The sequence below is a fragment of the Urocampus carinirostris genome, chromosome 10 (assembly GCF_059441175.1).
Source record: "Urocampus carinirostris isolate Australia breed hairy pipefish chromosome 10, RoL_Ucar_1.0, whole genome shotgun sequence".
Lineage (NCBI taxonomy): Eukaryota > Metazoa > Chordata > Actinopteri > Syngnathiformes > Syngnathidae > Urocampus > Urocampus carinirostris.
The window spans coordinates 32,719,477-32,734,454 of NC_142358.1; the positions used below are offsets into that span (position 1 = coordinate 32,719,477).

The 14,978-nt window shown below is 44.4% G+C and overlaps 1 protein-coding gene across 1 annotated transcript in view; it reads left to right on the forward strand.

The window, feature by feature from the left end:
• Window positions 1-14,978, forward strand: part of dscamb (Down syndrome cell adhesion molecule b) — a 254,521-nt gene that overhangs the window by 46,256 nt on the left and 193,287 nt on the right. The window contains exons 2-3 of the mRNA XM_088345171.1: window positions 1,536-1,853; window positions 4,386-4,532. Of these exons, the coding sequence (XP_088201297.1) occupies window positions 1,536-1,853; window positions 4,386-4,532 (465 nt within the window). The remainder of the gene's footprint in view (window positions 1-1,535; window positions 1,854-4,385; window positions 4,533-14,978) is intronic.

The following is a 14,978-nucleotide window of genomic DNA, read 5'->3' on the forward strand; positions in this document are numbered from 1 at the left end:
TTATTGTTTACACTTTACCAAGTATGACCCTGTTTTTGTTACGATTTAAGGTGGAACTAGATGCAGGAAAGCATGAATGGAGGCTGTGGTGGTGTTCAAAAAAATGGATGATGTTCGATAACAAAACACAGGAACTAAGTAACAAAGAAATAGTTAAAAAAGACAAAAGTGTCCAAACAAGAAACAAACAAACAAACAAACGAACGAAAAGCCAGACGTTGAAGTGGAATCTAGGATGAAAGTGGAAAACAATGAAAACGGATACCAGGAATTTATCTAGACAGTGTAGTGATAAAGACCGGACACAGTATGTGGTCCAACCAGTCCTAATAAAGCAGGGGTGTCAAACTCATTTTAGCTCGGGGGCCACACGATACCACAAACATTCTGTCGCGGGCCGGACTAGTAGATTAAAGAGAAAGAAAAAGAGAGAGAAAGAAAAAGAGACATAAATAAATAAGAGAAAGAGGGAGGGAAAAGGAGAGAGGGCGGGACAAAAAGAGAGAGAGGGACAGTGTGAGAAACAAAAGAGGTAAAAAGAGAAGTCATGAGAGAGGGGGAAAGTGAGGGAGAGGCAGAAAGAAATCCAAAGACAAATAGAAAGACAGAAGGAGAGATAAGAGAAAAGAAAGCGCAAAGGGTAGGAAGAGAGAAAGAGAAAAGAGAGAAAAGGAAAAAAGGAAGTTAGAACAAAAGAAGTTAAAAAGACACACAGAGAGAAAGAGACAAAGAGGAACAAAGGAAGAGAAAAAGAGAGACACGGTGTCACGGGACCGGACCAGATCGGAGGCAGGAGGCAGGAAGGGTGAACTCATTCGCGTTAACGATCAGTTACTTTTATTAAGGAAATAAAAGTCGTCCAACACTCAGGGACAAAAAAAAAAACAGGCTTACAGGCAAACAGGAACTCAGACTAGGAATACTCACAAAACAGGCTTTTACTCAGAACGGGCAAGTACAGGTTTCCTCAAGTCAAACAGAACAGAATAATGCAAAGTAATGCAATGAACCCGCAACCGGCAATCCCCAAAACCCGCCCTTAAGAAGCACACACGCAAATTAGAAAATCTGCTACAGCCGGTGCCAAGGGGGCGGGGCCAGCCGGTCGCCACGGCGACCATGCTGGACATGACACACGGAGAGTGAAAGAGACAGAGACAGAGAGTGGGAGAAAAGGGGTGGAAAAGAGAGAGAGAGAGAGAGAGAGAGAGAGAGAGAGAGAGAGAGAGAGAGAGAGAGAGAGAGAGGGAGGTAAATACAAGTACAGTCCCTTTGTGAGAGGCACCTGGCTTTGGCAACATCAAGTTGACATATTTCAACCGGCAGCTTGTTTTTCTCTTGCGCTTCTCTGAGTCTTGTCTTGCGGGCCGGATTCAATCCCTTAGGGGGCGTGATTTGGCCCGCGGGCCGCCCTTTTGACACATGTGTTATAAAGGGTTAGGGGGACAGGTGTGTCTTGCTCCAAACCCAGTTGGCACCTTCTGGGGCAAGGTGGCGGTCCAAATCCTGACAGTTTTTCTTTTCCCCGTTTCCAGTTTTCAGTGAGGACCTCCATTCCAGCTTATACTTTGTCAATGCATCGCTCCAAGAGGTAGTGTTCGCCAGCACCACAGGGACCTCGGTGCCCTGTCCCGCCGGGGGTGCGGCCCCCGCCTCGCTGCGTTGGTACCTGGCCACCGGGGAGGAGATCTACGATGTCCCGGGCATTCGCCACGTCCACCCCAATGGAACGCTTCAGATCTTCAACTTCCTGCCGTCCAGCTTCAGCAAATTGATCCACGACAACACGTACTACTGCACTGCCGAAAACCCCGCAGGCAAAATTAGAAGTCAGGATGTCCACATTAAAGCTGGTAAGAGTACCGCAGTATCTATCTATCTATCTATCTATCTATCTATCTATCTATCTATCTATCTATCTATCTATCTATCTATCTATCTATCTATCTATCTATCTATCTATCTATCTATCTATCTATCTATCTATCTATCTATCTATCTATCTATCTATCTATCTATCTATCTATCTATCTATCTATCTATCTATCTATCTATCTATCTATCTATCTATCTATCTATCTATCTATCTATCTATCTATCTATCTATCTATCTATCTATCTATCCTGGTCATTTCCCTCGAGAGGGGTGACCGACAGCAAGGACAAACACATACAAAAAAAGAGAAAATAAAAAGGGAAAAAGGAGCAAAAAAACACATACAAAAATCTTTGGATCATGGCCAACCCAATTGCCCAAACACCCAAACAAGTTAAGCACCTCGGCACCCAAGTTAGTCATGCTTTCGTCCCACAAGGGACACAAGAAAGCGGCCGTGTCACTCAGGTCAGGGTGACACAACACACTCTTCTGTTCAACAGCATGGCCCGACAGCTTTCACTGGTTTACCCCTGCTGCATCATACGGGTGCCCCGCCCATCCCTTAGAACATGTGGAAAAACATCCCACTATACATTTACAACACGTTTCCACTCATTCTTATCACCAACCAGAGCTCTAGCTTCCACTGTATTTGGATCTCTTTCCTGCAGTGCACTCATAACACCATCCATCCACGTCAATGGCGGCCTTCCTCTTGGTCTCCTTCCATTGACTTCCGCTCTCTAGATCCTCTTCAACATTCGCTCCTCATCCATCCTCTCCATGTGTCCAAACCAACCGAGTACACTCTCCACACGCTTTCTCAGTTCCACTACTACTCCAGTTCTGTCTCTCACAATTTCATTTCAATCTATCCAATCTTGTCACTCCTAACATACTCCCCAAACACTTCATCTCAAAAACATTTAATTTCATTTGTGCTCTGAAATCTTTAAAAATGTAAATACAAAATTCCAGATATTTAAAAAAAGAGATGCCTTTCAGGCAAAAAGCTTGCCTGACATACACAAGAAAGCCATACTTACGAGAATTTCCAGACGCTATTACTAGAAGACCACTCGCTGCGTTAGCACTTGCAATTCCCACCATACAGACCTGATCCAGCACACTTGTGTTGTTATTTATCTAATTACTTTATTTTTATGTTCAATTACTATGTGAATATGGTTTTGAGATCACAAAGATGTCACTTATAGATATTTAGGGGTTAACTTGAATGGTTTAGGGAGGCCGGGACCGGATTAATTGGTTTTTACTTATTTTTTATGGGGAAAATTTGTTCGAGATACGAGAAATTCTAGATACAGGCTCAAATTAATCTTGTATGTAGAAGGGCTGCCGTACCCCAAATAATTTTAGTATATATATTCTTATTTTACAAGAAACTAAATGAGCCTTAAAATAGTCAGACTTATTTTTGTTACGGCAATGTAGGAATATTGTCATGCACAAGAACAGGATCAGGACCCAAATGCGTGACGTTTCTCACACAAGCCTTTTATTTTCCGGGAAATGGAGAGTCATGCATGTTGGGCAGCAGTCTGGCGTGGAATGATAGGAAGCCAGAGGCCACCGAGATCGATACCAATTGCTCGAGTAGATATTGGACAGATGGGGTCGATACCGGACAGGACGGACAGACAGGATTGATAATGAAACAGGATATTGAAAATAAACAGGACAAACAAGACGGGATCAAAAACTGGAGAGAATAATAAACAGGACAAAAATAGACGGGAACGAATCTGGAAATCGATATTAAACAGGACAAAATTAAACGGGAACAATACCGGACTGGCAGCACGGCGGCGCTATGGTTAGCGCGTGTGCGGCACAGTTCTGAGGTCATGGGTTCAAATCCAGCTACCAACCTTCCTGTGCGGAGTTTGCAAGTTCTCCCCGTGCTTGCGTGGGTTTTATCCAGGCACTCCGGTTTCCTCCCACATTCCAAAAACATGCATGTCAGGTTGATTGGCCAGTCCAAATTGTCCCTAGGTGTAAATGAGCGAGCGAATTGTCTGTCCCTGTGTGCCCTGCGACTGCCTAGCAACCAGTTCAGGGTGTCCCCTGCCCACTGCCCGGAGATGGCTGGGATGGGCTCCAGCACCCCCGCGACCCTACTGAGGATAAGCGGATGGATGGATACCGGACTGAATATACCAACATGACTGAGTCAGAACCCACGTCTTGCGGGGCAGAGGTTCGTTGACGGACTGACAAAGGAAAAATGACAGCACTGAGCTTAAAAAGATGGAAAGCCAATCTGTCTGCCGCAGCTGGCAAAACACACGGGCGGGACCAATTGGGCGCCATGGCAACTGTGACAAATATCAAATTACTTGTATCATTATAGCCCTTTATCACTGAATCTTAAAAGGATGTACAGTCCCCAATTACGATATTTACAACATCCCTTGATCTCAAAGCTATGTAAAGAAAATAGTTTACAGTCAATATGTTTCAGTTCGCTGTTTGTCTGTTATAGTTTCTCGGGAACCCTACACGGTCAGAGTGGCTGACCAGAAGGCTATGCGGGGCAGTGTAGCCGTCTTCAAGTGCATTATCCCAGCTTCTGTTGAGTCCTACGTCAGCGTTGTGTCCTGGGAGAAAGACACGGTCTCACTCAGCTCAGGTAAGACTGCTAAGCAACATTAAAAAGAAGAAACGGTCATGTGTGTCTGGACGCTGTGCACTGAATGCTTTCATTTTTTCAATCAGAACAACCTTTGGACAGATATTGCCAATTGTTTAAAATGTTCATATTCAAATACAGTGGAACCTCGGTTCTCGACCATAATCCCTTCCAGAACCCTGTTCGAAAACCGATGTGTTCGATCACCGAAATCATTTTTCCCATTACAAATAATGTAAATCGTTTTAATCCGTTCCAACACCCTGAATGTAATGAAATGAAATGTGAAATTAGGGGTTCAGTGTCCTACCCAAGGACACTTCGACATGTAACACGGACCAGCCGGGATTCAAACTGGGATCCCTTGATCCCAAGACGAGCGCTCTACCTCCTGAGCTACTTACCTTGAATGTTTAACGTAAACTAACTCAGGCTAATCGTACGTTCGCGTTATCGTAATCTTCCGTACGAAAGATTACGCTAACATGAACGTGTAAAAATAAAAAAAAAGGATAAAGAAAAGAATTATGAATAGGATTTCTTACCTTTGTGGTGGTCAGCAGAAGGCTCAGGTGGACGGTGGGGAGAGGAAAATCATCAAAAGTTTTTCAACCTCTTCCAAAACTTGTGTCCATTGCTTGCTTGTAGCACTCACTCCCTTAGCCACATCACTAGATTTCACAGCCTCCTTATTCTTTAGTATCGTACTAAACGTAGATTTAGCCATGCTGTATTCCCTAGCAAGATCAGACACTCGCACACCTCCTTCATATTTTGATATTATTTCTTTCTTAAATGCAATAGTTGTACGCACTACTTTTCTTTTTTCACCTGTAGCAACTTTGCTGCTTGCACTGACTTTCTACGGAGGCATAATTAGGGGCTAAAACACCCATACGCCGCTCAGCATCGCACCCTAGCGTACGCACTCAGGCATTACCGGCGTTCAAACTCCGATTTTTTGACGCAACAGCGAAGCAAGAATTTCTCGAAATTTTTGGTCGGACTCCTATTTGTTCGAACTGAGAGGCGTTCGAAAACCGAGGTTCCACTGATCAATCACACTATGTCTAGTTGCTAAAACCTGCTGCACTGGCTACAGTTGATGAATCTCTCGACCACGTTTGGTGTAGGGGCAACACTACCTGCAGTGTGTCTTGGGCAAATAGAGCCTGGAGGTGCTCCTTTTCTCTCCAGTCCGTTTTTTGGGGTAGAGGTTTGCTCCTCCACATGAAAAAGATATGACTGGTTTCCATGGTTATCAGTTGCAGAAGAAGCCTCCTTATCAGACTCAGATACAGCACCTTCCTCATCTGGTCACTGTTGTTTTTCGGAGACGCAGAGGCGTGTGTGTGACAGTACTGATACCAGATCCCAAAATCGCTGGGGGGAAATTAGGAGCTTGTAAAGGTTTAAAGGACTATTCTGGCTGGACTAAGGATGACATTTTGAGAGTGCAACTGATTGATAAAAATTTAATTACAAAAAAGGCTTCACTCAAGAAATAAAAAGCATTAAAACTAGTTTTTAAAAACGTAAATTTATTATTTTAAAGATTGTTAAAAAAAAAAAATCGACCCGGTTCTAAGGTTAAGTTCAAGAAAATAACCCAACTCCCTTTGGAGCCTATTTCATAAGGTATAACCCCAATTTTTTTGGCTGCTTTGAAAAAGATGACACGCTATGTTGGGTCGAAATAACCCAGGGTTTTTGCCTGATTTGAGCATACTATTTAAGATTTTAAGCAAAATTTTTGTTTTTGTTTTTAAAAAATGACCCTTACTCTCAATAAATTAACTTAAATAAAGGATGGACCCACTTATGACCCATATAAGGTCCGTTTGGACCCAGTTTTTTGTGGAGTGGGGCCTTCTGTATAGAAGATACATTTTATGTACGATAATAATCATCATATAATGAACTAGTAATCTACTGTTACCTTCTTGGCTGATCTCTTAAATTAAAAAAAGAAAACATATCAATGGTAATTTCCTGAGGTACACTGGACAATGTCTCACAACACATTCTACATACACAAATGCAAACTTACTAGTAGAAAAAATTCCTTTCATTGCCTTTCAATGTGAAATGAACATGATATCCATAAAGCTTTCTCAGAAACAGAAGGCCATAAAAACAAATTATATTTGTAATGTCAGAAGCAGAACGGAAACAGGACCCAATTGCGTAACGTTTACCACAAGTTTTATTGAAAGAAAGAGGAAGGGTGTCACGAGGCGTGGTGGCGTGGAAGGTGACCGGACCAGAACGGAGGCAGGAGGCATGAAGGGAGAACTCAAATGCGTTGACGATCCATAGGTTTTATTTAATAAAATAGAAGTCGCCCAATACTCCGAGGCAAAACAGAACAATACAGAGTTCCTCCGGCACGAACTCAACAGGACATGGCATCACAGACTAAAACAGGACAAGGCATAACAGATTAAAACAGGACAAGGCATAACAGACCGGGATTGTGAATAATGAGTAGTAATGAACCCGCAACCGCAGAGCCCACCATGCAGCCTTAAATACAGACCCACCATTAGTGGAAATGCTTTCAGCTGTTGCCCAGGGGGCGGGGCAGACTGGTCACCAAGGCGACCGTGACAGAGCCCCCCTCTTAAGGGACAGCTCCCGAGGTCCCAAAAAAGAAAAAATTACAACCTCACGCCCCGGAATGGTTCGACGCTCACGATTGGGGCAACCCCGCTCCCTCCTCCGAACACGCAGGAACGGGGAGAGGCAGGCGCCATCTGCGTCGGGCGGATCGGAATCGGCGCTCGGCAGGGGGGGGTCCGGCGGGCAAGCTGGACAGGGGATAACAGACAGGCAGAACCGACGAGAACAGGACAGGCAAAATCAGAGCAGAATCAGAACAGGTAAACAGGACAGGCAAAATCAGAACAGGTAAACAGGACAGGCAAAATCAGAACAGGTAAACAGGACAGGCCTCTACAGAAGAGTCGCACTCAGGTCAGGCCGATGCAGAAGAGTCGCACTCAGGTCAGGCCGATGCAGAAGAGTCGCACTCAGGTCAGGCCGATGCAGAAGAGTCGCACTCAGGTCAGGCCGATGCAGAAGAGTCGCACTCAGGGGGTTCAGATTCAGGAGAGTCGCACTCAGGGGGTTCAGATTCAGGAGAGTCGCACTCAGGGGGGATCAGATTCAGGAGAGTCGCACTCAGGGGGGAACAGATTCAGAAGAGTCGGACTCAGGGGGGAACAGATTCAGAAGAGTCGGACTCAGGGGGGAACAGATTCAGAAGAGTCGGACTCAGGGGGGAACAGATTCAGAAGAGTCGGACTCAGGGGGGAACAGATTCAGAAGAGTCGGACTCAGGGGGGAACAGATTCAGAAGAGTCGGACTCAGGGGGGAACAGATTCAGAAGAGTCAGACTCAGGGGGCAACAGATTCAGAAGAGTCAGACTCAGGGGGGAACAGATTCAGAAGAGTCAGACTCAGGGGGGAACAGATTCAGAAGAGTCAGACTCAGGGGGGAACAGATTCAGAACAGACAAGACAGGACAGGAAAGACTGAACAAAAATCAGTACAGGGAGACTCAAGGCAGGCATGGGAGTCGAACAGGCAGGCATGGGAGTCGAACAGGCAGGCATGGGAGTCGAACAGGCAGGCATGAGAGTCGAACAGGCAGGCATGGGAGTCGAACAGGCAGGCATGGGAGTCGAACAGGCAGGCATGGGAGTCGAACAGGCAGGCATGGGAGTCGAACAGGCAGGCTTGGGAGTCGAACAGGCAGGCTTGGGAGTCGAACAGGCAGGCTTGGGAGTCGGAGTCGGGCTGGCACGCAGGGGAGACGGAATAGCAGGCAATCGGCACGGGAGTCGGGCAGGCAGGCATGAGAGTCGAACAGGCAGGCGTCAATTCCTCCCGTGAGTCGATTCGAGGCACAGCAAGGGCCACGACGGGCGGGGCCGTGGTTCGAACGAGCAGGGAAGGCCAACTCAGTAGGCGCCTGCCGAACTGCGCTCTCCAGCTCTCCCCAAGTCGCGCTGGGATCGTTCGCTGAGTTCTCTTTGTTGGCGGGTTCATTCTGTCACGAGGCGTGGTGGCGTGGAAGGTGACCGGACCAGAACGGAGGCAGGAGGCATGAAGGGAGAACTCAAATGCGTTGACGATCCATAGGTTTTATTTAATAAAATAGAAGTCGCCCAATACTCCGAGGCAAAACAGAACAATACAGAGTTCCTCCGGCACGAACTCAACAGGACATGGCATCACAGACTAAAACAGGACAAGGCATAACAGATTAAAACAGGACAAGGCATAACAGACCGGGATTGTGAATAATGAGTAGTAATGAACCCGCAACCGCAGAGCCCACCATGCAGCCTTAAATACAGACCCACCATTAGTGGAAATGCTTTCAGCTGTTGCCCAGGGGGCGGGGCAGACTGGTCACCAAGGCGACCGTGACAAAGGGCTGCGCCCACGATCCGGTGTGCGCTGGACGCGGGAAGCAAGTCGCTCTCGTACTCGGATTGTGATCTGAACACGGAAGTGGATCTTCCGTAGCAAGCGATGGCGGTGTCAGGCACGGAAAAACTGGTCGGTAGCCGGGACTGGGAGAGCAAAGCGTGGTCGGGCCGGAAACGAGTCGTAAGCCAGGACAGGAGAGTAGACAAAGTCGGAACAAAAATGGGTCGTAAGCCGGGACGGGAGAGCAGACGCGGTCGGGATCAGAACAGGTCGTAGACGGAGACAAACGGGAGCAAAAACGTGACTGGTCGGAGTCAGGGTCGAAAAAGGCTTGCCTTGTACACACAAAGGTTCGCAGACGGACTGACAACAAGGGATTGACAGGACTGGGTTTAAGTAGGGCCAGGGAGCCAATCAGAGCCCGCAGCGGTTGGCGCCAATTGAGCGGGCACAGGTGATTCATATCGTCACTGATATGTAAACATTTTGCTATTTTTATGTAACTTTCTGTATTGCCTGGCATCAGTGTTCCCACTAAGCTGCGCGCGTGCGCAATTGCGCACTGCTCGCACATTCTCAGCGCACAACAAAATCTAGCCGGCGCACAAAAATGAAATGACTAATTAAGAAGCGACTTAAGTCAAAGTTACAGTGCATGAAGGTAAAAATACACGGGTTCCCCCGATGTTGTGTCCTAAATGCGGTATTTTGAAGTCAAGTCGAAGTAGAACGAAGTTGAGTAAAGTTCCTAGAGTCTCTCGAGAACCGGCTTCTTCGGCTCGGCTCACTAAAAGGAATCGGCTCTTTCCAGTCCTAAACGGCTCTTCAGGTTGTTTTTGCTTTTTTAATCCCAACATGACCAAATATTATGTAAGAATTGCACAAAATGACTTACAAGAAGGGGGGAATAGAAGAAAAAAGAAAAACATACCAAAATGAAAAAGTAGTGAAAAGCTGAGAAAAAAAGAAACAAAAGGAAGAGAAAAAAAAGAAGGAAAAATTTAGAAAACAGCTAGAGAAAAAGAAAAGCAAGAAACGTAGGAAAAAAGAGAAAAATAATTTTGCATTGCCGGAAACTCAGCAAAATGTCAAGTTTTGGACATGTTTTGATAATGAATTATCTTGCCACACTTGGGATTATGGTTGCTCACTGTTGTTTCAAGCGTTGCTCACCGACTTTGTGTGAACGCTCAGACCCGTGGAAAATTAGAGGGAACATTGCCTGGCATGTTTTGTTTAACTGTTTTTAAAATATATATTTTTCTTTATTGGTATTTCAAATTTATTGTTTACGTAAGACTGTGGTAAGATGTTTGTAGGGCAACGTTTTTGCGTTTGTTTAATAAAGCAATTATTAAAAAAAAATGAAGAAAAGGTCTGACAACACACTACTGTAGTGTACCCTAGTGTATCCACACTGGTTGAAAAACACACTTCTATAGTACAACCGCTTCCCTTTTTCAAAGTTTGGCCAGAACAATTGAAAAGGCCTAACGAAGCCCAGTTTTTACTGTTAACCGATTCAGGGTTGCCTTTTTCTGCGAGCGAAAAGAAACGCTTATCTCCGTGATTGCTCGGCGCTCCGCCTACGGGCTGATTTCGCTCAGCACGGTGCATTCAGGGACCTGTAAGTGAGCACTTGATGTCATTTGACTGAGGGCGAAATCTGGGACGCTGTTTCGTGGCATTTTAAATGCGTCTGTTCAAGCATGAATATGGTGTTCTCTGATCCATGCCGGAGTCTTATTTACTAGCGAGCTTGCCTGACTTACTCACTGCGAGCTGCCAGTTTAAAGACATTGCCTAATGTCACCGAGATTTGGCCGACTATGCCACACGCAGATATGATTTGGAGTGATTGATGCAGACAACACACGGGCTGGTGTACTAATGAAAAAAATATCATTTATTTCATGTGTGTGATAGTGTTTGCAGAAAACAAATTGTCAGGACCAGAACGGAGACAGGACCCACTCGCGTAACGTTTCTCACAGTTTTGTTGGGAAGAAGGGAAGGGGGTGCATACGCGATCCGGAGATCGCTGGTCGTGGGGAACAGGTTGAAAGTGGTCTTTCCGTGGCGAGCCATGGCGGTGTCGAGAACGGAAAAAAGTCGAAAACCAAGAGAGGAGAGTAGACGCGGTCGAGATCAAACAGATGGTAGCGGGAGAAAAACAAGAGCAAAAACATAGGACAGGCGAAAAAGGGCTTGCCGTGTAGAAACAGAGATTCGCAGCGAACCGACAAAAGGAGACTGACATGACAGAGTTTAAATACTGACAGGGAGCCAATCCGTCAATACGCTGCAGCTGGCGCCCACGGGCGGGGCCAATTGGGCGCCATGGCAACCGTGACACAAATCACCTTTGTTTCAGGAGCGATTATCGTATTTTCTGCACTTTAAGCAAATTATAAGGCCAGCCTTCAAAAATAGTCTTTTCAAGCTCACATTCAAACAGTTTACCGTAATTTAATGTACTTATCATCAGGGTTGGGTAGGGTTACTTTTATTGGATTACATTCAATTACTTTTGGATTACTCCAATACCAAATATGCTAATAAAAGACAAAAGAAACTAAATATGAATAAAATTTACTAAATTTTGTGCAGGCTTGGGGAGTAATGGAATACATGGATCGGTCAAAAATGATGTTGGCAAGTTGTTTGGTTTTATTTTCATTTTGTTTCTGTCGCATTTTATGTTAGTTTTGACGGAGATCAAAGAGATCAAAGCCAGGAGAGAAAGCTTACCACGTGTTGTGAGTCATAATTTTATTCATATTTAGTTTCTTTTGTCTTTTATTAGCATATTTGGTATTGGAGTAATCCAAAAGTAATTGAAATTAATCCAGGTAATGTAACCCTACCCAACCCGCTTATCATACTTTGGGACAATTATTGTCCAAACCAACAACCAAAGAGGATTTGCAGTGTTCTGCGCTTCTCTTTTTCTTTCTTTTAGCAACCAAAAAATAACATCTTAAACACAAAAACTCAAAGACCACTCTATGTGTTTCTCAAAGGCACAACAGTTACCGTATGCAGTATCATTTCATTGTAAGTATGCGTTTCCAATTTTATCCCCCGGATTTTGTGGCATATAAGGCGCATCAGGTTATATGGCGCACATTCCTAGTGTTCATTTTACCTCTGAAAAGTGATGGGTCCCGGGGACTCGCATGCTCAAAAATCTATGGGTCCCAACAGAGATCTATGGGTCCCCAAAATCTAGTGTTATCGAGGTTAAAATTGTAAATCGGCGACAAATATTTAATATAAATCTACATATTTATTAAGTTTTAATCATCACAGTTTATTGGTAATACAAATCACTTATCACTTCAAGATTTTTCAGTTCACAACAATATTGTACATCATACAAAATAATATTGCTGAAATATTTGTCTGTATATTCATGCAGTTTTAATTATCACAGTAAATTGGTAATACAAAGCTGTTATCACTTCAAAATTTTCAGTTCATATATTCTTCGTGGTTTGCTGTCCTGCCATAGTTGTAATGCCTTCTCAAGGTCCAATGCATTATCATCCTCCTCAGAGCGTAACTAGGAATATAATTTAGTCAATTTTGGCTGAAAAGTCCTTTTCTTGCTAGGAGTATTCTTTTGTTTTTCTTTCGTCGAATCGCTCGCTTCAACACACGTGTTTTCCTTCCCTCCACGATCTTCCGAAGAATTTCTCCGCCGTTTTTTCGTGCCAGAATTATAGGCCGTTGTTATCACTTTCAGTATTACGTTTCGACTTATTATTGACACTGAAGAAATGACCAATTTTGTGTTGATTTTTACCTAATACTTACTGTTTTTTCGGAGGCATACTTCTCTTTCACTCGACAACAACCACCACAACAATGACGTCATCTCGAAGCAACGAGATCTCGTTTGCCGAGATCGGCGTGCAGACGAAATCTCGAACCGCGAGACCAAAACAACAATGCCGTATCCGCTTGACGAAAAGTTGAGTGCGGTAAATCTTTGTTAAAAAAAAGTATCGGGTAGTAATGACAATTTTGTGTCCAAAAAGTTGCGTCCCGGGGACGCACGTTGATTTGACCCAATGCGTCCCCAGCAAAAATGATGCGTCTAGGACACAGGGACGCGGGCAAACGAGAACACTGCTTTCCAAATTTTGGGGCAATTTTTACTTGCCTTATAGTCTGGACAATAGGGTATTTTTTCACGTCTTAAAACAAATATGAAAAATGAATTACACAGTTAGTGTTCAGCCCTTTTGCGCTGTATTTGTGCAAGGACGACAATATTGGATTGCTTGTGTTTACTTCAATAGTATTGCAGCAGGCGAGCCCTGTCAAAAGCATGAGCACACGGTCAAAATCACTGCTGCTCACTGATAAATATTTGATGATGGATTCTGATGCATGAGCAGATCCACCTCACACGGTTATGGAGAGCTTGCGTTCACTCCGAGGGTGTGGGGGCTGCAGAAGGACACCGACAGAGCTTTGACACCAGCGACGTGCTAGAGTTTGACCAGCCCTGTTTTTCTAACTCCTTCAACACACTCTTTTTTTCACTTTTTTCTCAATTTTTCATGAAAGAAGACCTGGTCTCAGTGGACATAACATAAAGCTATCTCCCAGGCATGTTGAATTATTAATCTATGGTTTTTGTTGGGACTGGGAACATCAAGCTTACCTCTCTTGCATCAAAAGGTGAAGCAGGAACAATCAATGCTTGGAGAGCGGCAAGGAAAAATGAATAGGATGGGTGCCAAGAGTGCTAATTGTATTTCTTTGTTGTTGTTGTTGTTTTACAGAGATGCTTTTCATGGAATATGATAATAAAATAGATGGATTCGTTTTGCGCTCATATCATAACGTTATTATTACTAGCACATGGTTTTAATGGATGATCAAAAATCCAATTATAACTGGGCTGCCAAAGAATGTTAATTTTGGGAAAGATCTGAGCATCCATCCATCCATCCATCCATCCATCCATCCATCCATCCATCCATCCATCCATCCATCCATCCATCCATCCAGTCATTCGTTCATTAGTCAGTCCATCCATCCTTCCATGTATCCCCTTACTGACTATTTATCATGTCTATTTGTCGATACATCCACCCATATATCCATCCATCCATCCATCCATCCATCCATCCATCCATCCATCCATCCATCCATCCATCCATCCATCCATCCATCCATCCATCCATCTATCCATCCATTCATCCATCCATCCATCCATCCATCCATCCATCCATCCATCCATCCATCCATCCATCCATCCATCCATCCATCCATCCGTTCATTTGTTCATTAGTCAGTCCATCCATCCATCCTTCCATCTATCCCCTTACTGACTATTTATCATGTTTATTTGTCGATACATCCACCCATATATCCATCCATCCATCCACCCGTTCATTCGTTCATTAGTCAGTCCATCCATCCTTCCATCTATCCCCTTACTGACTATTTATCATGTCTTTTTGTCGATACATCCACCCATATATCCATCCATCCATCCATCAATTTATCCATCCATCCATCTATCCATTCATCCATTCATCCATCCATATATCCATCCATCCATCCACCCGTTCATTCGTTCATTAGTCAGTCCATCCATCCTTCCATCTATCCCCTTACTGACTATTTATCATGTCTATTTGTCGATACATCCACCCATATATCCATCCATCCATCCATCCATCCGTTCATTCGTTCATTAGTCAGTCCATCCATCCTTCCATCTATCCCCTTACTGACTATTTATCATGTCTTTTTGTCGATACATCCACCCATATATCCATCCATCCATCCATCAATTCATCCATCCATCCATCCATCCATCCATCCATCATCCATCCACCCATCTACCAATCCATTTCCTCACTGATCCAACCCTGCGCCTATCTGTCCATCTATCCGTCCATCCGTCCATCCGTTCATTCGTTCATTAGTCAGTCCATCCATCCTTCCATCTATCCGCTTACTAACTATTTATCATGTCTAT